At 39.9% G+C, this 21,915-nt stretch overlaps 1 protein-coding gene across 1 annotated transcript; it reads right to left on the reverse strand.

Moving 5' to 3' along the window:
* Positions 1 to 4,745: 4,745 nt before the first annotated feature.
* On the reverse strand, positions 4,746 to 21,431 carry borcs6 (BLOC-1 related complex subunit 6). Its single transcript, XM_043708395.2, has 4 exons — positions 21,029 to 21,431; positions 19,490 to 19,644; positions 14,340 to 14,423; positions 4,746 to 7,229 (listed from the first exon to the last, which is right to left on the reverse strand). Exons 1-4 carry the CDS (start codon positions 21,378 to 21,380, stop codon positions 7,104 to 7,106), a joined length of 717 nt encoding a protein of 238 aa, XP_043564330.2. The 5' UTR covers positions 21,381 to 21,431; the 3' UTR covers positions 4,746 to 7,103.
* Positions 21,432 to 21,915: the final 484 nt, after the last annotated feature.

Genomic DNA, 21,915 nt, shown 5'->3' on the forward strand with positions numbered 1-21,915 from the left:
CGAGAAAAACACCCAACCAAACCTGCCGTGCTGTAACTTCAAGTGTTACTTTAAAGTGAGTCTCTTGCAACAGGACACCATCCACCCCCTCCTTTTTGAGGCACAACCGTACCTTTTTCCTTTTAACTAGTGAATGGATCCCTCTAATATTCCAGGTGCACCATTTAAGAACACTGCTAGCCATGATCCTTTATGACCACCTTTGACCTGCCAAGAGGAAGAATTCCACTGACAATACACTGAGCATATACAAAAGACGACTCATGGAGTCTATTTACGAAAAACCAAAAAAGCTAAACTAACTACAAAACACAAAAGGCACTTAATGAGGGACTCTAACCCCTGCCCATAAAGGGCACTTACACCTCCCTCACACATCTCCACTCCCCCTTCCAGTTCCAGCCGCACCCCAGACCCAAGCAGTAGAGAAAGAAGTGAGCATTCCGCCTAACCCCAATCCTAAATCTGAGAAAAAAGAACACACCAACAACAGCTTAGGAAGAGGGTAACATTACAAAAAACATAGCAAGAGAAAAAAAACATTCTTGTCCATGTCTATCAATCCATGCAATTCACTTGTTCAGAGTAGTCAAATGACCGCACCGTTTCCTCGTGAGTAATATGAAGCATCACTGAGTATCTAATAGAATATTGAATACCAAAGTCCCTTAATTTTCTCTTGACCTTATCAAACGATTTCCTTTTATGGATCACAACCGCAGAAAAGTCCTGAGAAAACATTATCTTAGTTCCCCGATAAGTCAGGGCCTGTGGATCTTTCCCCATCCCTCTAGAAGATTCCAGGACTCTCTGCCTATGCCTGTAGCTTTGAAATCATACCAACACCGGGTGGGGGTGCTGATCCAGACCGGATCTGTGCACCGCAAACTGGTTAGCTGTCAACCTTCACCCGGTCTGCCTTGGCATCCCAGCCAAGAAACTGTGGCAGCCGGTCCTCAAAAAAGCTTGCTAGCTGTCCACCTTCCACTCCCTCCGGCAGACCAATGATCCAGATATTTTTCCTCCTACCTTGATTTTCCAGATCAGCGACTTGTTCAGTCAAGGCCCGGTCCTGTTTTTCAAGGGTCTGCATCCACCCCACTGTGGGGGGGGGGGGGGTGGAAAAAAGGGTGAGGTAAAAATATCACTACTGCTGGGCTGGGGTGCAGAACTCAGCAAGGCATGTCTGCTCAGATTGCCGCCATCTTGGATCTCCCTCAATGGATTTTATAGTAGCCCACAGTGAGCACAAATAGCTAACCTGCCCGCTGATCAAAAATAAATGAACTCTGCTGTTGAAAGTGGCTGAGCATCAATGTTTTCAAACACATGGGTCCACCATTTTGTCACAAACACCAATCCCAACTAGACTTGCAGCTATGATACCTATACAAGAGCAGGAACATATGGCAATGTTGGGAAGGAGCACAGCCAGAGGAGACTTGGATGGCAGGACAAGCTATTTGATTATCTTTTTAAACAATTAGCCTTGTAGCTCACAATAATTTTCTGGCAACTGAGGAAAACAGTTTATGGATATGGTCACCAAGGTCTCTGTAATATTTGAATTGATGATAGGGCCCCAATTTCACTGCAACAGGTGGATGTTGTCCTGCTGCAGGAGACTCACTTTAATGATAATGAGCACTTGAAGTTACAGCACGGCAGGTTTGGTTGGGTGTTTTTCTCGTCCTTTAACACTAAGAGTGGGGGGTGGGTGGAGTGGAATGTTAGCTATGGGTAATTTGAAGCATCTTTGGGCACCAAACGGGTACAGCTAGTAATCCGCCCATTCTTTGGGAAACTACTAAGGCCCAATTTTAAGTTCAAAGTGCTAAAAGATTCAATTCAATATGCTAGAATTAAAAGAATTTATGCAGTATAAGGACCTGAAAGAGTTAATATCAGAAAGTGTGTTACATGGACCTTGAATAAATTTGAATGGAATCAGACTGATGTGCACATAGGTTATAAACATTCAATACATGAGTTTCGGTTAATATACAGACAACTCTAACCTTTACTAGCTCGACCCAAGGTGGATAGCCTTCACCCCAATCCTCTCAATATTTAGAATGTCTATTTTCACTTGCTCTTTGGTGTTTTAAAGAGCAAACATTAAGTATTTCAAATCTAATAGTGCTTTGTAGTATTATTGACATATTAACCAGCAAAATCTCTATCTGCTCGTAATGTGGAAATAATGAGAAACAAAAGAGGAAGAATGTCACATATTTTCATGTGTTACTTGCTTTGAAATTTGGATTTGAAATTACATCATGGCTGTTTCATTACTGCTGCATCAAAATCCTGGATCTCCCTTCCTGGATATACTTATGCCGCATACACAGCTGTGGTTCAAGAAGGTAGAGTACCATCTATCTTCGCAAAGGAACTTGGGGATAAGTAACAAATGCAACATCCACATCCCATGAAAATAGAAAAATACACTTGCCTTGTTTAGGTTTCAACAGCAGCTACCTTGAATGCTTGCACCTCAAAACTTGAGATTGACATTTCGACTGGCTATTTTTCTCAGATTCAGTTATTTTTAAGGTCAAGTCACTACAGAAGAAATTGCTTTACCCTCTCTAGTTGTTTCACTGTCATAACACACTGACAGTTGGAGCAGCAATGCTTAGAGCAGCAACTTCACACATTGAACCATATGCCATAGTATTTAATAAAATTATTCAGAAGGTATTCATCTTATTTCAGCAAATTAAATATTGATTCCCACTTTTCATGCTTGAAGAGATGGTGCCTTGTTATTTCCAACTTTTATGTTTATCAATAATTTAGGCCAATTCAGTAATAGTTGGCCTGCCTTCATTTGCAAGTCCAGGCACAAGCAAATTTCAAAAGTACCACAGGAAACCTTGATTTAAAAGATATAAAATACATATCTCAATGTTTTGACTGCTGTAGAGCTATTGGTCTCATCACCTGTCTTGACTCCTGTACATCAGTTTGTCATTTGACTCCAAATCTACTTCTCTCCATGTGTTTTAGCCCTCTACTCCTCATGCAGGTAAAAGCATGATTATATTAATTTAACTTTTAACCACACCATCACTATACTTAAGTTTCCCTTATCCATTCACACGTTCATTCTGGTTGCTTCAGACCTAAACCTATCACTACAATTTCCCTTTTTGTTTTACATCCCTCTACTTCTAAGGCACTCAACCCTCATAAAACCCTTAACACTTGTGGCCTTATGTGTAACCCTGGCACCAATCCAGTTCTGACTTCCTCTTTGATAAGCCTTCATCAATGCACTCATTGCCACCTTTAAATAAGTATCAACTCTAGCTGTTTTATCCTATTCTCTTCTCATTCGTGCATTAATTAGATTAATTACTTTCCCATTCCTCTCAGGAATCCAGTGTTGACCTGATACACCCAGACAATCAAATGGCTATTGCTTCTTTCCACATCTTCCTAACAAATGTACCTTCAGCTGCATGCAAAGGACTTGCCATCCGTGAACTCACCAGGACTGATGACATTCCCACCACAAACTTGATATAGTTCTATCTTTCATATCGAATACAAAACTCTTTCTGTAATCCTCCTGCCACACACAAACACACAGATACCACTAAGTTCCTCAGAGAAATTGTCAAAGATTTTGTCCCTCAATCTCTGCACCAAGCTACTTATTGTCCTCTGTGATTTCAATCTCAAACGTACTACGTCTTGCTCCCTCTCCTGATTTTATTACTCTACTTCATGTCAGAAACTCTCTTGGGCATAAACAAGGTCACACATGATTGCCTTGCTAATTCAATCACTGATCACTTCCTTGCAACGTTCTCTTATCAATATTCCCCATCACCCTTGGTCAATTTGCATGCATCTATGGAAAATCTCCCCCTTCAAGTTTCTTATCACTGTACATTCAAATTCCCAATTATCTAGCCGTCCACCTCAAATTCATCATGCTACAGATTTACTAAATTACAGCTATTTTTAAATGCCCTCTGCACCATTTAAACCAATTACTATTGATCATGATTTGTCACAGTATGACATCTGCACTTGCTAAAGTCCAATGACTACAGATTCCAAGGTCTCCAACAATTTGTTTCATCATCTATTTCCAGATATTCCATACACTTGTGCTCATTCAAATCTTTGATACCCCTTATATTATTTCAAATCTTGTTCATCCATTACTTCAGTCATTGCCTGATTTGATAAATCAATTTTGAAAAGCTTTATCTGTTTTCAAATCCTTTACAAAACCTGTTCATTTTAACGTCTACACCATCCTTTACAGCCATACAAATCTTAGATCACTGTACTCTTCCAATCTTGGCCTCATGGTCATCCAATTTTAATTGTTCCACCAATGACTGCATCACTTTCCACTTCTTAAGCCTGAAGATCTGATATTCTATCCTTGAACATCTCAAACCAGTTCCTTTAAGATGTTCCTTCTTTCTTTGATAAAGCTTTGGTGATCTACCTTGACCTTGCACAAGACCAGTGTTTGTATTGATGCAAATGTAAAATACATTTTAATGTTCTTTTGTTACATAAACTATTGTCTTTGTGCGAGACATCACCAAATACTTATATACGACTGGAATACTCACAGCGAACATATTTACAACTTGATTATTTAATCCCTTTCTAAAATAATTTCATTTTCAGAAAAAAATATACTGGTTGATCAAAGTGCAAGGTAATTGACCACGAATATTTTATGTTGCACAAAGGTTGAATTGAAAATCAGACAGACTAAGTAGTTTTATTGTTCTTTTGCAGGTGGGGGGAAATTGTCTATTCCCTGAAAGACAATTGAGCTAAAAACGACAACAGAAAAAGCTTACTCAACTGAGGTAGATAAATGATCTGGATTTGCTACACATTACTGGGGTAGAATGCCATGACTTTCCGGCTCAAAGCCAAACTTTTAAATCATCCATTCTGCTTTCAATCTGAGCAGTTAGCTGTTCTGCAAACATCAGACTTCATAAAATGTTGTTACTAAATTAACCTGTTTTTAAAAAATCAAATTCTCCCATTATCTATTTCAAGCATCAAATAAGGACACAATCTTTGAATCTCTTTGCTGAGGAAACCACCCAGGATGCAACAGTCATAATATATAGTTGTGCAGAGTGAATTGCAGATCTTGCAAAATACTCCAGATTTTCTTTATAAAACTAAAGTCTAAAACATTTGGAGTACATGAAACAAAGGACATGCTTTGGTTAAAATTATCCTTCAAGCAGACGGATTTTCACCAATGACTCATATGTCCCATGAAATTTGTCAGGATTTGGTAAAATATTTGAAAATTGGTTTGATCTGTCTGAAAGCAGAACAAATATACAAATCACTTCTAAGTTGTGTATTTGCTCTATGTGGGTCCTCTTAACTGATATCATAGTCATTCTTTCCTGTTGGAAATGAACATCTCCAATAGCTTGTTGGGTAGACAATATAGTCATTATTATACTACAAAATATATCCAGTAGCTGGGTGCATTCCTGTAGTTTCCTTCTCATTTAAATAACAGTTTCAAAGAATACAGATTGCATTTACATTAACTTGCAAATCTACAAAATGTTCCAAAGCACTAAACAGTCAACAAGTTATCAGTCATTAATAGAAGTACAAACACCAGATAGATCAATGTCCATTTCATCTAGCTAGGGTACCATAAAAATGCACCTTTCTTCAAATAAATTGTCAATGGGTCTTTTAACATCTGATAGCTCTGACAATGCAATATTTTTTCAATATGGCATTAAAATTATGTTCTGCCTTCTGCGCTCTGAATCTGAAGCAGGATTTGAACAAACCACCTTCAAATAAAAGAATGCTACTACTAAAGCTGACACTCAATGCACAGCATCATTATTGTTTAATTAGAGTCAGAGATTTATAGCATGGAAACAGACCCTTCGTTCAAACACGTCCGTGCCAACCAGATATCCCAACCCAATTTAGTCCCACTTGCCAGCAACTCCAAACCCTTCCTATTCATATACCCATTCAAATGCCTCTTAAATGTTGCAATTGTACCTGCCTCCATCACTTCCTCTGGCAGCTCATTCCAGACACATACTACCCTCTGTGAAAAAGTTACCCCTTAGGTCCTTTTTATATCTTTCCCCTCTCACCCTAAACCTATGGCCTCTAGTTCTTCTCAATTGTAGCCTAAGAACTTTTCAGACAGGTCATTGTAGAAATGAATTCATGGCTTTTAAATTGCTACCAGATGCCAAATGAAGCCACAAGAATATGGGTGTGTTGGCATGCAGGAATTGACAGCAGAGCTGCCTAGATTTTAAATCTGATCATATTAGGTGGGATCATATCAGATTCCAGGGCAGAGTTACTGCCATAAGATAAAGACTAGACACAAATACACTTTAATAAATTAACCATTAAGAACAAACTTCATAATTTCAATCAAGCATGATTTTTCTTAGCTTGATACTGATTAACGAACAAATTATTTGTAAATAATTGTATAATTCCAACAAAAACTGTTTCAAAGAATTGTGTGCCTGAGTTCAAATGCTTTCAGTGCAAGTTCAAACTGTATTATGGTTTTATTTTCCCTAAAAACAAAAATTGTCTTAAGTGCATTTTATGATAAATACATTTTCCCAAACTTTGTGCTTCCTAGGCAGAAGATCGATGGGTTTATGGTGCTCTCCATTTCCGTTGTTATTTATGATCTTTTTTAATCCATGTAGTGCTGCTTCTTCCAACACTGACTCAGAAACTAGGGAAATTAATCCAATTTGCTAATTCAAATCAATGCAAAAGCAGTAGACTTTCCATTTAAAAGGAGGAATAAGGGCAATGAATTATGTACTGCTTGTACATGTTTTTACTTCCGTTGAACATCATGTAAATCTCAAGGTGCTTGTAAACAAGTTTGCTAAGCCAACTGCATGGAGTTTTGTTTAGCAACATAACAATCAGGCTTTGAAAGATTTGCAGATGCCATCACCAGTGTCCAAAGTGCTGCTAATTGTAAAAATGTTCTGTTGCAGCAGTTATTGACATTCTACAAGTCAGTAAAAATATCAGAACAAGAAAAGTCAACCATTCGACCATATCAACAGAGCCAGTTATTTGCAGAGTGTCTCAAACATTTCCAGAGTTCTTTTCACCTCACGGATCTGTTTTGACAACACAAGAATAGGCTGCATAGATCTGTCCAGCTCTTCACATCGAGCCATTAATGTATACATGCCCTGAAATCGTAATCAAAAAAAAGTGTTAGATCAATGTGATGAGAAACTATGCAAAAATCTTTAAAAACAGATTGCTTTCAGTTTGTAAACAACCTTCTTTAAACATCTTAATCTCATGCATTCCTTCACATCTCAAAATATGTTTTTTTTAAAAAACGGACAACTATTTATGTTGAAGCATGTTGCATTATCTTCTAGTTGTTTGTGGCAAAACACATGACTTCCTGCAAATAGTATACTTGCAATCTAACTGAGGAGAACCATGGAATGGTTACAAAAAGGTCCTTCAGCCCAACAAATCTGTGTTGATTGTATAAAGAGCAATTCATTTAGCACCACACTACCTTTCCACTTCACATCCCTCCCCAACCTTCTCCCCCCAGCAACAAACATTCAAGAATGGCAGAGCAGAAGCTAAGAGTCTAACTGACAAGAAATATTTCATTCACAGGAACATAGGATATAGGAAAAAAGAATAAATCATTTGGCCCTTTGCTCCTCCTCTCAATAAAATCACATCTGACCTGGCTGACATCTCAGCTTCATTTTCCTGCAGGCACCTAATAACCCTGGACTCCCTTGCCTAAAAGTCTATTTTAAATGAGACTTGAATAAAGTTAGACATTAAGCCTCCAATCTATTCTGGGGGAAGTAAATTCCACACCATTAACAATGCTTAGAGAGAAAAAAGTATTTTCCTCATTTATCTTAAAAGGGAGACATTTTAAAAAGTATTTCCTAGTTTTAGTCTGCTCCACAGGAGGAAATACTTCCACATATCCAATCCCCTCACTACCTCAATGTTTTATTAAGATTACCTTTCATTCTTTTAAATTCTAATGGACATATGAATAAAAGGTTGAATAGTTTATACCTAAGTCCCTCATCAAGGATAAAGTTGAATCTTCTTACTGCTGTTTCTAAAGCAATCATCTTTTTTCAATAAGGAGACCAAAACTGTGCACAATACTGTAGTTATGGTCTGAGCTATCAATGCCTTGTAGAGTTCCACGAGAACTGCCTTACTTTTATATTTCATTCCCTTCCAATAAATATACTCCATCTGCCATTTATTCATGTCACTTAAATTGCATGAATATACATATATAAAAAATAGTGTGTGTATAATACACACGCACTATTGCAGACTGGCCATCTCCCCTTGACACCAAAATGGTAAGAAAAAGTTTTCATTGCCAAACTTAGCTACAGTCTGTTCTGCTGTAACGCAGTACATGTGCTCCTGTGCGACTTCATGCTATAGAGAACTGCACAATAGAAAATAACGGGCCCTATGGGCAAAACAGGGTTGGAGCAGACCAATGATATCAGTAAAAATGAAAACAAAACAAAAATAGTAGTTAGCCTAACATAAATAACAGCAAAGTCTAAGTAAATTTTTAAATCAAATTGTAATTAAATAATACAATAAATTTAACACTTTAAGGGGTTTCTGGATTGGAGTTACAGTATAGAACTATATTAAGACAGGGGCTGTGTAAGTCCCAATCATTACTTTCAGGTACAGGGTTATGATGAAAGAAAATATTTAGTCCAGGAGTGGATGGCTGTGACTTATTGTCCTCAGACTGTTTCTTGGGGGCTGGCTTAAAAAAGGCCGCAAGTTTTTACTGCTTTGCCATCTTTTTTTTCCTTTCATGAAGAAGCCAGATAAGATTTTATGCCATGAACTGCTATCCTGCTATGATCTGCATTGTAGTCATTGCCTTCTAAAAGATGCAACTTCCCTCAGGATAAAAGGAAAAAACAGAAGTAGAAAGTTCAGTGATGCACCCTGGTTTTTGTCTTCATCTCGAACCTTAATTTTCCCCGCAGCCACAATAGTCCTATTGTGAAGACCTGTGGAGAGGTCTTCACAATAGGACTCAAGCAGCTCCTCGACATGCTCAGTCTTCACTTCTTCAAATCCAAATTGCTTTGCAAGAGCAACACAGTGTTCAATTTCTGGACATTCTTCTGGCAGCTCAACACCTTTGATGTCAAGAAAATCTGGGGAAGCTTCCGCCAAACTACATGCAAGCAGTCCATACTGACAGCAGCCCAGGCCTCCACAATGATGTCAATAGCACTCAATATTAACGCTCTTCCAAAACTTAAGAACACGGCCCTCATTATCCCCCCTCAGTAGCTGCAGTCAGTTTCCTGAGTGTGCACCTTGAATAATAAGCTTTAATAGCTGCTATGGCACCCTGTTCCATGGGTTGAATGAGAGAGAGATTGTGTGTGGCGGTGGAAATAGTACATTGATGCTTTCAGAAAGTTCACCAATGGTGGGATGATGGCTTGGTGCATTGTCCAGAATGAGGAGAATAATGAAATCCAAATTTTTTCTCCTGCAATAACTTCTAAAAACATCCTCAAAAACATCAACAGGTAATTTGCCCTGTCATCCAAACTCTTTTGGTTAACCTGAAGTAAACACATTTATAGAGTGGACTTAAGGCAACCTTCCAAGACATGTTGGTTGGCAGAGTGGAACACCAACACAGGCTTTAAGTCTCCACTAGCATTGGCACCCAACAAAAGTCATAAGATCCTTTGCAACTTTAAAACCTAGAGCGTGTTTCCTTCTTAGATATATAGGTTCTGGATGGCATTCGCTTCCAATATAAAACTGCCTCATCCAAATTGAAGATGTGATCGAAGGTGTAGCTTTCTTCCTCAACCAATCTTTTCACCACGGAAGGAAATGACAGCACATGTTCCTCATCTGGACTGGCAGCTTTGCCACATAACTTTACATTATGAAAGTGTAGTGGTTCTTAAATCCAGCAAACCAGCCACTACTAGCACCGAAAGCAGGTGAAATTGCTCCAAATGTGCCTTTTTTCCTTAGGCCCTCTTAAATTGATAAGGCTTTCTGTTTTATGGAAAGAAAAGTGACCCCAGATTGCTTTTCGATTGATCTTCTATCCACACACTTAGAATCTCAAATTCCTTTGTGTGTCATCTCTTAGAATTGCATAATAGCCAATGGGAGTTTGTGTTTTAAAAAAAAAAGTGCCCAATTCACCAATCACATTACAGCCAAATCGCATTGTCCTATAACTTGTGTTTTGTCAATGACCTGTACCTCATGTTCAGTCTCCTCTGCCAAATTACTGATAGAGACTGTAAATACCTGAGGAGCTACAGCACCTGTGGCACTACAGTAGTTACAGTCTGCCAACTGAAAGAGAAGGCTTACACAACATCAGAAGATATCAGGAGGAGGATGTGGTTAAGTTTCGGGTCTTTTATACTCAATAACTATGACTATAACTGTCTCAAAAACTGAAATGTACTGTATCTCCATAAAGGAGCAGATTGTCATTTATGATGGAAATACCAGTTTCTGTACAGAAAGATCACAACAGCAATGGTTCAAGGCTCAGAAAATGCAGGGCACCTTCTCCATCACACAACAATCTCAGTAGGTACAGAGTACTAATGAAGCTTAAAAAGAAAACTCAGAAAACCACAACTGAAAATCACATATGCCTTTCAAAACACTTCACTCTCAACAGTCTAACTCAAATCTGGAACTTGGATTTAGGGCAATTCCAGAGGTACTGTGCATTTTAATTTTTTTTCAAATATTCACATACAATTAAATAATTAATAAAAATTAAAAATGATAAAATAATGGCAATATTTTGTTAAATATCTGTAACAGAAGGGGGTCACACTGCACAGTTAATTTCTATTACATTGTCATTTCCACCCATTCAAACAAACTTTGCAACAAGGTCATGCACAGTAAAAATGCACCTTTTGTCTGGTTAATTTCATCCATAAACACAGCTTCATTATAAATGTTTAGTGTTGTCTTTTTGTAGAACATTAAAAATTAAGTTCAAGAAAGAATTAATTAAAGCTCTTGTGCCTCAGTAAGCAGACTTCACAAACATTTAACAGTTTCGACCTCTACCCTTTAAAGGCACAACATTGTTCCTCTTTCAACTTCCTCAATTTTATTGATGCAAGTGTTTCTCAATAGTTAGTACTAATGTTTCCACATATTGGTCAAACTTAATTTCCTAACTTCTTCTGCTGCTGTTTAACTTAATTGAGAATAGAATAGTAGTGAACATAAGAAATCCCCAAAATCATCGATAGCAATGATTAACAATTAATGAGAGGTGGGGCATTGCCCATTAGGACCAGAAAGGATTATATATTTAATAGTTGCAGGGCAAGAGTAGAATACCTAATGAAGGTGGCATTTGTGGTACAGTGGTAGCATCCTCTGAGCTATGGGCTTGGGTTTAAGTCTTACCTGCTCCAGAGATGCATTATAACACATCTGAACAGGTTGGTTAAAAATATCTAAATACTTAATGAGCACTTTATAATAGTGCTTACTAAAGAAGGGGATACTGACCTATTGGTAGTGGTGGAGGTGGTACAGTTAATGGAAGTTTATACGACGTAGAGCAAATACTGGCTATATTTAGGGCAGATAATTTTCCTGCATTAGATGGCTTGCACTCAAGGTTGCTAAAGGAAGTTGGAGACGGTAGAGGAGTCTGCCATAAATCTTGCAAATTTCCCTACTTATGGGCAAGATGATAGACGATTGGAGACTGGTAAGGATGACACCCTAAGAAAGGATGCAATGACAAATAACTGCAACCCATCAGTTTCTCAGTAATAGCATGTAAGGTTTTAAAACAACAATTGGGAGGAAAAATATCAAAAGGGTACTTTGCAGAGATTGGCGTTCAAATAGTCAGATGTTTGCAATAGGCAAATACTAATTGACTGATCCAATTATGTTTTCTAATGATGTAACACAAGATTTATGATCGGAAAAGAATAGCTGTTTTCGCTGGTTATTAAGAAAATCTTGGACAAGTTACAACGTTAAAGCCTGGTAAGAAAATTGAGGTTCATAATAGGAGGGTCAGTTTCAACTTGGATGGAAATTTGAAAACTGATCACCATGTACTTTTCAGACTGAAAAATGCTAGAGTAGAGGTGGTCGCACAAGAGTCGGTGCTGGAGGCACTTTATTAATGTATATGAATGGGCACTGCTTAAAAATAATGCATTTTGTTGAAGCTTTATGTCTTGCATTCTTAACAATTTGCATGAGTACTAAGGTAAAGCAACACGTTCCCATTGTGTAAGAGGAACATGCTGATTAGTTGACAAACAGACTCTATTGGTGGAGATGTTGTCATGAAGAATGCACCAACTAGATAATGATTGATAGTTAACTGCCAAGTTGTGTTCAGAACTCAATTGCAGAACGATCTCTGCCAATATAGCACGACCTTTTGAGAATATAGCTAATAAAGCTAATGCGATCCTGGTCTTCAAAAATAGACATATTTGCCCAGGGTTTCCAGTCTCCACATATTCTAGAGTTTCAATGATTCTATGATATTCAGAAACTGCAATCATTACCCACAACCCCTCCCAAAACATTTACTGACCTACCTCCTACCAGAACCAACTCACTAAACCCTCATTTCTATTCTAATCCCTTAACCAGCTCTCCCCCCTTCACACCCTCCCATTTGTTGGGAAAGACAGGAGAATGTCACTAAGTCATGATGCTCATTTGGAGAGTCAGTGCAGACAATAGGCCAAATAGACTTCTACAGCACTGCAATACTTCCATGATCAGGAGAAAATAGCTCACATGGTGCCGATTTTTATGTTTAAGTTAATTTATGTAGTTCTTCACAACCAACTAAAATCAAACTGGTGGTGGGAGCGCAGTAAAACTCAAGCTACTCATTTAGTTTGGTTTGAAATGTTGGCAACATTGGCATAGCAGTATTTAATGCCCTCCTCTAGTTGTCCCAAGCCTATGAAGATGTAATCATGTTTTGTAGAACTAGAGTTAAATGCCTGCAAGATTAATGACAAGTGTTGGGTTTCTCTCCATGAAGCAAATTGCTGAATCAGGTGAGTGTTTAAAAAAAAAAACTAGATTCAGACACCCTTCGTGACCATTTTCTGCTACTTTCCCATAATTTATTATATTTATGGAATACAATTTATCAATTTGACATATTAGAATTTAAACTCATCGACAAGTGGTCAATTCAGTATCAATCACTGGGCCAGCATAATCACAAAAACAAGATTAGGAGTTTCCATGTGAATTCTTCAAAAAAATGCTTCACTGCTAACCAAGCATAACTATTACGATTTTAACAAACATACTAATGCCAACACACTATGGACATTCAAAAAGTGGCTATTCTCTAAGACAAAAGCAGGAAAAAACTCTATAGTCATAAAGATGTGAATTCCAAATGACGTGGCAGTGGTCACTGCAGTGGACTGTATGCTTCTAAGCAACTATTCTAAAAACAGAAAACACTCATTATACACCTATCCTCTGCCCCCACTTGATTTGTAGCAAGCCTGGTTAGATGGCAATGAAGAGCAACAGCCTGCCTTGATTTGTCTTTCAAAACCCAAATAGAATAGAAACCTTTCACTTAGGCGAGAGAAACTTATGTTTAAGTGACTCAATAATCAAAAATTGGGAGGCCTAATCAACAGCAAAGGAGCAAGGTCCTGCATTTTAAATGATTTAACCACTTCAAGATCTGTTACACTTCTGACTTTCTCATGTTACTTATTTGTTAAGGATGCCTACTCATGGACTGTCTTTAACAGCCTGCCATTATTTTGTCTGAAGTGATGCTAATAGGAAAAGATTTTCTGCCACTGTTCATACTGGGACTTAGTTTAGAGGGTACAGATGAAAATACCCCATACAACTCCAATTCAAGTACTAATTTAGCATTTAATAATCTCGCATAGATAATACATAAATACCCAATTATAGATATCTTGCGCCATATTATTGTTATAACAGCCACTTATTTAATACAATATTACTTAACTCTATGGCAATCAGCACAAGAATGAACCAATTTTGTTTTGTAAAATTAGACAAACTAAGAACCACAGAGGTGCATGAGAATAAGGATGCTAATGAAGATCATAGACTGAACTATAACTTTGTAAAGTTATATCCCGCGACTTGCAGTAAGTTAAATCAAATTGGCTTATAAAATAAAACTCAGTTAGAATAATCAGCACTGAACTGAATTAGTTTTCATTTTAATTATATGCCCTCACCTTTATACTCATATCCACTGACTCTCCAAGACTATCCACTGAATCTCGATAGGTTTGAATGTAGCCCACACTTAATGCTGTCATCTGCATTAAAAAAGAATAGCATAAGTCAATATTGAACAAATAACTAACATCTGGTCCACAGTCAACTGATGAGAGAAAAGCATGAAGGACAAATATCTGTCTGCAAATTTCATAGATGGGTAAAATTAACAATTGGGCGTACAAGGCACTTCAACTAACAGACTGGGAGAAAAAGGAATGCAATAAGTAAGGAGGGTGAAGAATTCTTAAAGCATATACTGGGGAACTCTTAATAAGTATGCTGTTCTGAAAAATGAACTTATTCAGTAAGACAACACTGGCTAATATAATCCATAAAATATTAGGTTTAAAATAGCTATACAAAGGGATAAATAAAGATCAAAAAAGTGAAAATACCCATTTGGCCCAACTAGTTCACATCGACCCTCCGAAGAGTAACCCACCCAGACCCTCTGACTAATGCACCTAACACTATGGGCAATATAGCATGGCCGATTCGCCTGACTTGCACATCTTTGGACTGTGGGAGGAAACCGGAGCACCTGGAGGAAACCCACGCAGACACTGGGAGAATGTGCAAACTCCCTACAGACAGTTGGCCAAGGCTAGAATTGAACCTGGAACCCTGGTGCTGTCAGATCAGAGAACCGAATGCTTGGCGAGAGTTATATTTAGCATAATGTCATAAAGAAGAAAAGTAATGTGGGGAGATGTAAAACTTTTTATCAGAGCACTACTACACAAAGAAGCTATTTGGCCTGTCACTCCTTTTGAAGTACAAACCTGTTCCTACTTTTCCCATTTGACTTGTCTTTTTTCCTTCCAAATATTTATTAAATTCTCATTTGAAGGTTATTATTCAGTACCTGATTGGGCAATGTACTCTAAATCCCAACCATTCATTTTGTAAAGAAGGATTATTGCCTTGGGTTTTTCTTTCATCACTATGCTTAAATTTGTGACCCTGGTTAATGGACTTTCACCCACTGTATTCGTTGTGTCAGTGGATGCCTTTCATTTCCTTCTGTGTCAGTGTGCTCAGTTTGGACTTGAACAGTCTTGCCTTGAAGGTCTGCCAGTGCTTATTTATTCTTTTCCTGACCAACCTTTGTTTCCAGTGAATCGATACTTGATCACTTCGCAAAACATTGAATTTGGCCTGTTTCCACACTGTAGAGAATCTAATCTAATCTAATCAATCCCCTTTCATTCTTCTAATGAGTACAGGTCCAGGCAGCTGAAGCTTTCCTCATTTCAGGAATCAACCTAGTGAACCACCTCCAGAGCCGGTATATCCTTCCTCAAGGAAGGAAATCAGAACTGCACACAATATTCCAGGTGTGGCCTCACCAACACCTTGTATAATTGCAGCAGAACCTCCCTGTTCTTAAATTCAATCCCTCCAGCAATGAAAGCCAATATTCTGTTAGTCTTCCTAATTACCAATTCCACCTGAAAATCAACTTTTAGTGATTCATATATGAGCACTCCTAATTCCCTTTGCACAACAGCATGCTGCAATCTTTCACTATTTAAATAATATTCTGACCTACTATTTTTACTTCCAAAGTGGATAACCTCACATTTACCAACATTGTACTCCATCTGCGAGACCCTTGGCCGCTCACTTAACCTATCTAAATCTCACTCAATTTAGTGTCATCAGCAAACTTGGATACCTTACATTCTATCTCCTCTTCCAAACCATCTTCTCCTTGGTATAAGTCACAGAAGATGTGGAATCCAAAAATCATCACATTATACAAAATCAAAAGGCAACAGAAAACTGAACAAATTCAAGTTCTTCTCACTCCTTAAGCTCATGAGGAAGGCTATGGGTCAAATTTATAAGACTCCATCTACATCTGCAAATGAAGTTTACCCCAAAGCACAGCACAGTACCTATGCTGACAGATCTACTATGGACATGTTCTTCTCCATACATCATCTATGAGGGAGAGGTGCACAGAACAGTCTGTTCCTAAGTCATAAGCCTGTTTATGGTGTTGAATGACTTTGAGAGAACTGGACTCTACAAGATTTTTGACTGTCCACAAAAGCTCTAAGTCTCAATCCCACATTTCACAACAATATATGCTTTATCATACTGTACAGTTTGATGGCTCCACTTCAGAGGTTTTGGGGTGAAACATAGCTGACACATGGCTGTGTTCTTGAAAATTCATGAACTTTCTCTCCCATACCTGTAACTTGCTTTTCTCATTTATGTAATGCGAAGTGGTTAGCAAGTTTCAGATCCAGTGACTCAACCTGCAGAACTAGATACATACATATGGAACACAGCTACCACCTTTGGCTAACCCATGAAATGCACACAAAATAACTTCAGTTCAAGTTGACGCTTTACAGCCCATGTTCTCAACACGTTGTGAGGCCTCAACCCCACCGCCCTGTGGACAAACATTTCAACTCTCCCTCGCACTTTGCCGAGGACATGCAGGTCCTGGGCCTCCTCCACCGCCACTCCCTCACCCCACCCGACGCCCGGAGGAAGAATGCCTCATCTTCTGCCTCGGAACACTTCAACCCAGGGCTGCATGTGGACTTCACCAGTTTCTCATTTCCGCTACTCTCACCATACACCAGTTCCAACCTGCCAGCTCAGCACCATCCTCATGACCTGTCCTACCTGCCAAACTCCTTTCCCACCTATCCGCTCCACCCTCCTCTCCAACCTATCACCTTCATCCCCACCTCCATCCACCTATTGCACTCTTAGCTACCTTCTCCCCAGCCCCACCCCCCCTGCTTTTGCCCGAAACTTCAATTTTCCTGCTCCTCAGATGCTGCTTGACCTGTTGTGCTTTTCTAGCACCACTCTAATCTTGACTCTGATCTCCAGCATCTACAGTCCTCATTTTCATCACTCAAAGATCAGCAAGGCGGCCTTCGTGAGGAACCACAGAAAATGGGGGAGATACTAAACGAGTATTTTGCATCAGTATTTACTGTGGAAAAGGACATGGAAGATATAGAATGTAGAGAAATAGATGGTGACATCTTGAAAAATGCCCATATTACAGAGGAGGAAGTGCTGGATGTCTTGAAGCGCATAAAATTGGATAAATCCTAAGGGGTACCTGATCAGGGGTACCCTAGAACTCTGTGGGAAGTGAGGGAAGTGATTGCTGGGCCTCTTACTGAAATATTTGTATCATCGATAGTCACAGGTGAGGTGCCGGAAGACTGGAGGTTGGTTAACGTGGTGCCATTGTTTAAGAAAGGTGGTAAAGACAAACCAGGGAACTATAGACCAGTGAGCCTGACGTCAGTGGTGGGCAAGTTGTTAGAGGGAATCCTGAGGGACAGGATTAACATGTATTTGGAAAGGCAAGGACTGATTAGGGATAGTCAACATGGCTTTGTGCATGGGAAATCATGTCTCACAAACTTGATTGAGTTTTTTTGAAGAAGTAACAAAGAGGATTGATGAGGGCAGGGTGGTAGATGTGATCGATATGGACTTCAGTAAGGCGTTTGATAAGGTTTCCCATGGTAGACTAGTTAGCAAGGTTAGATCTCACGGAATGCAGGGATAACTAGCCATTTTGATACAGAACTAGAGGGCATAGGTTTAGGATGAGAAGGGAAAAATAAAGAGAGACCTAAGGGGCAACTTTTTCACGCAGAGGGTGGTACGTGTATGGAATGAGCTGCCAGAGGAAGTGGTGGAGGCTAGTACAATTGCAATACTTAAAAAACATTTGGATGGGTATATGAATAGGAAGGGTTGGAGGGATGTGGGCCAGGTGCTGGCAGGTGGGACTAGATTAGGTTCAGATATCTGGTTGGAATGGACAGGTTGGACCGAAGGGTCGGTTTCTGTGCTGTACATCTCTATGACTTCAACTCACTGCTTGGAAGTTGACAGTCAAATGCAGAAAGCATATGCTGAAGTTAAAAGCATTGATTAGACTACAATTAGGAGTATCAGGTTGTTTTGGACATCTTGCTTTGGAAAAAAATGTCAATGATGTGCATAAGTTACAGAAGAGATTTACTAAGATTATACAACAACACATTTAATATAATAAAGCAGACAACACTATCAAATTAGAAATTAAGCTACATGAAATGAAATGAAGGCAGATGGCCAAAAGCATAACCAATGACATGTTTTAACAAGCACTGAAAAATGAACAAAAATGTACTGATAGTGATTTATGGAGTCCAATTTTAGATGTTAGACCTATGCAGCTGAAGCTCAAGGACACAATTAAAGGATCACAAATAACTCAGGATCAGGGGTGGGGAGGGATTAGAATTCAGAAAACCAGCCAAGTCTGGATTGCACTTCCAATTTAGCAGATAAGTAGTCTGATAATTTAACAACAGTGAAGATTTTGAGAGGCAGTGAGTCTCATCAGCATACTCATGAAAACTAACTCTGTGCTTTGAGATGATGTCACTGAGAAACAGCACGTAGGTTATAAATAAGAGGGAACTGAGGATAGATCCTTTGGGAGACCTCAGATGTCATGATGTGCAGCAGGGGATAGAATCTCTTGCAAGTGGTACAATGGCTAAGATTGGGTAAATGAGCATGAAATCAGACAAGTGCAGTCTCACCCAGTTGAATGACAGGGAAAAGTCATTGGAAAAGCCACAGATGAAGAGATGCTAAGTATAAAAGGTCAAAAATTGTCAAGAGAAATCAAGACCTTTTTCCACTAAGACTTAATCCAAACGTTCAAATTATAAATGCTTTTGATTCTCTTATAAATTTTGATAATGCTTTGAAAACAAAAGTATTTCCATTACTCATTGAAGTTCAGATTTAATATCTGCAGATGACGATCAGACAATGAAGTACTATTCACTTAAGACGGAGTTTTGTCAAGGCATGAAATGCTCTAGCAGCAAATTCCAAAGCAGCTTTTACAAATGCATCATGCCATGTCATAACAAAAAAAAGTAACAAGATGAAGAAATAGACTAAGTGAACAATTCTTTTGAAGAAGCAGCACATACACAAGCTGAATGGAATCCGTCTCTGCTGCAAAATAGTTCTAGAGTTGAAAATTCAACAATTTCAGCACAATTAACAACTATCATGGTTCGAACTTGATTAGATGCATACATACATTCTGGATTGTGGCATTTAGGCTTTTCAGCATCTGATCCACTTTCTGAGCGACCTCCTTTGCATCTTGCTCCAGCTCTAGCAGGACACCAGGATCTATCGGAGGATTGTCTGATTTTAACCTTTGCATACTTCTGGTTTTCACACTACTTCCAGCTGGGAAAGACACAAGGAAGAATGCTACATCTTCACTGCCATATGAATTTGTTTGAAATGCCTAGTCTGGTATAGAAACATTAAACAATTTTATCCATTAAGCGAAGTGTGAATGAAATCAATACATATTCATGACAGCAGATATTTACTAACTTAAAAGAAAGTGAAATGTGTCAACTTCCACAAACCCCAAACACTAGGTACCTCTATTAGGCTGAATGGTGAAATGGAAATCAGAACTCTTGACTGGTCAAGAGTTCAATCTGGAGGTGTCAAAGCTCGCAAAGCATGGAATTTGCAAGAAAGAATACATCCCTTTCAATTTTGAATGCAACACACACCTTTCCTTGTTTTGGTAAAGGTGTATCTAGCTTCTGGATTTTTCCAATGTAAACCTGTCACATCAAGATTATAATTACATAAAACAAAAATGAGCCTGAGCATATACATATCTGTACAGAGGTTTCTGCATTAATTTCATTCATTAGCTCAGAATATCAGAGAAAATTATATTAGCTTCACATCCCCTGGCCACATCCAACAAACTGTCTTGTCCTAACTCAAAGGTCAAGTTGCTTCCTGTGCCTTTAACCATTCCTTGACCTTCACTAATTTCTACATTTGACACCTCTTACTGAATTCACAGAATCGGAGAAACGTAACGGTGTAAAAGACCAATCAGTCCATTGTGTGTACACGAGCTCTTGAATGAAGATTATTGTCAAAAAGTCTGGCGCTAGGAACAATTATTTTTATACAATGGGGTGGCATGATGGCTCAGTGGTTAGCACTGCTGCCTCACAGCACCAGGGACCCAGGTTCGATTCCAGCCTCAGGCAACTGTCTGTGTGGAGTTTGCACATTCTCCGTGTTGTTTCTTCCGGGTGCTCCAGTTTCTTCCCACAGTCCAAAGACATGCAGCCCAGGTGAATTGGCCACGCTAAATTGCCCATTGTGTTAGGTGCATTAGTCAGAGGGAAATGGGTCTGGATGGGTTACTCTTCGGAGGGTCGGTGTGGACTTGTTGGGCCGAAGGGCCTGTTTCCACACTGTATGCAACCTAATCTAATCACCAACTGCCAATATTCTCCTTTGATCCCACACCCACGGACAACATGTCTATCCAAATAATCATCCACTAACTTCTTGAATGACTCAACTGAACCTGCCTCCACTACACAGGGCAGAAGTGAGGACTGCAGATGCTGGAGATTAGAGTCAAAATTAGAATGGTGCTGGAAAAGCACAGCAGGTCAGGCAGCATCTAAGGAGCAGGAAAATCGACGTTTCGGGCAAAACCCTTCATCAGGAATCACTACACGTACAGTGCATTTGATACAACTTGCAAGTGTTTACTGCCAGACCTGCACGTGTCCTTACTCACACTCCAGGTCCAGGCTCTGCTTTGAGCTCATTTTGATCTTATCCTGCAGGTTGTTGGCCACGTAGTGGGTGAGGTCCCCGTCGTGGCTGACGGTGCCCTCCAGCTCCAGGGCACTGGAGATGGTCGCCCTCCGTCCTTCCAGCTTGCCATCGCGGCCTCGGACGCCGGCCAGGACCTCGCTGATGCCGTCCAGGCTTTTGCTGTCCTGCAAGCGGCCGTACACCCTCTCCCGGGCCGCAGGGTAGACCACCCCTTGCTGCTGCTGCTGCGGGGGCTGCTCTTGCTGGCGCCCGGAGGGGGAATCGGTTCCCTTTTCGGAAGGCGGGACCGGGCCGGCTTGGACCTCTGCCATCGCCAGGCGGCCGACGGGGGCAGACGCAAGATGCGCCGACTTCCCCAATCCCGTTCTCACTGACCGCCGCCCCTAGCAACCGAGGAGCGCAGGCGCAGTGAGCGGCTGGGCCGCCATCTTGACGCCGGTCACGTGCTCCAACCGTTTTTCTTCACGGGGGGGGGGGGGGGTGAAGAGAAGAGAAAGAAACCGCCATCTTGAGTGCGGGCAAAAAGAAAAGGAGCCAGTGTTTTATTCTTTTACCCCGCCCGCGCTTCATCTCCAATTCACGCAAAGGGCGGCCGAACCTCCTCTTTAACCCATCGGTAAACGACGCAGAGAAAGAGATGAAAGAAGACAAGAGAAAAAGGAACCTGCAGCCCGGTAGACGGACCGAGGCCGGGGTGGGGGCTGAAGAGATTCGCCGAGGGAGGGAATTTAAGGGAGAGGGGGGAGAAACAGGGATGGCGTGCAACAGAGCTCCCACTTACCCTCTGCCATGGCAAAAGAGCGACCAACTTGGATGCGTGAGCACAAACTCCGAAGTTGCGGGGCA

This window comes from Chiloscyllium plagiosum, unplaced genomic scaffold, assembly GCF_037043375.1.
Source record: "Chiloscyllium plagiosum isolate Xiang-an unplaced genomic scaffold, Cpla_swu_hap1 HiC_scaffold_14, whole genome shotgun sequence".
NCBI classification, from domain to species: domain Eukaryota; kingdom Metazoa; phylum Chordata; class Chondrichthyes; order Orectolobiformes; family Hemiscylliidae; genus Chiloscyllium; species Chiloscyllium plagiosum.

Bases quoted from the DNA above. Each gene is read 5' to 3' on its own strand.
- borcs6 (XM_043708395.2), bottom strand. From the start codon at position 21,380: ATGGCAGAGGTCCAAGCCGGCCCGGTCCCGCCTTCCGAAAAGGGAACC. The intron at 19,645-21,028 runs GTGAGTAAGGAC...TGTCTTTCCCAG, and splicing joins GCAGAGCCTGGACCTGGAGT to CTGGAAGTAGTGTGAAAACC. The intron at 7,230-14,339 runs GTGAGGGCATAT...TTACGATTTCAG, and splicing joins CAGTGGATATGAGTATAAAG to GGCATGTATACATTAATGGC.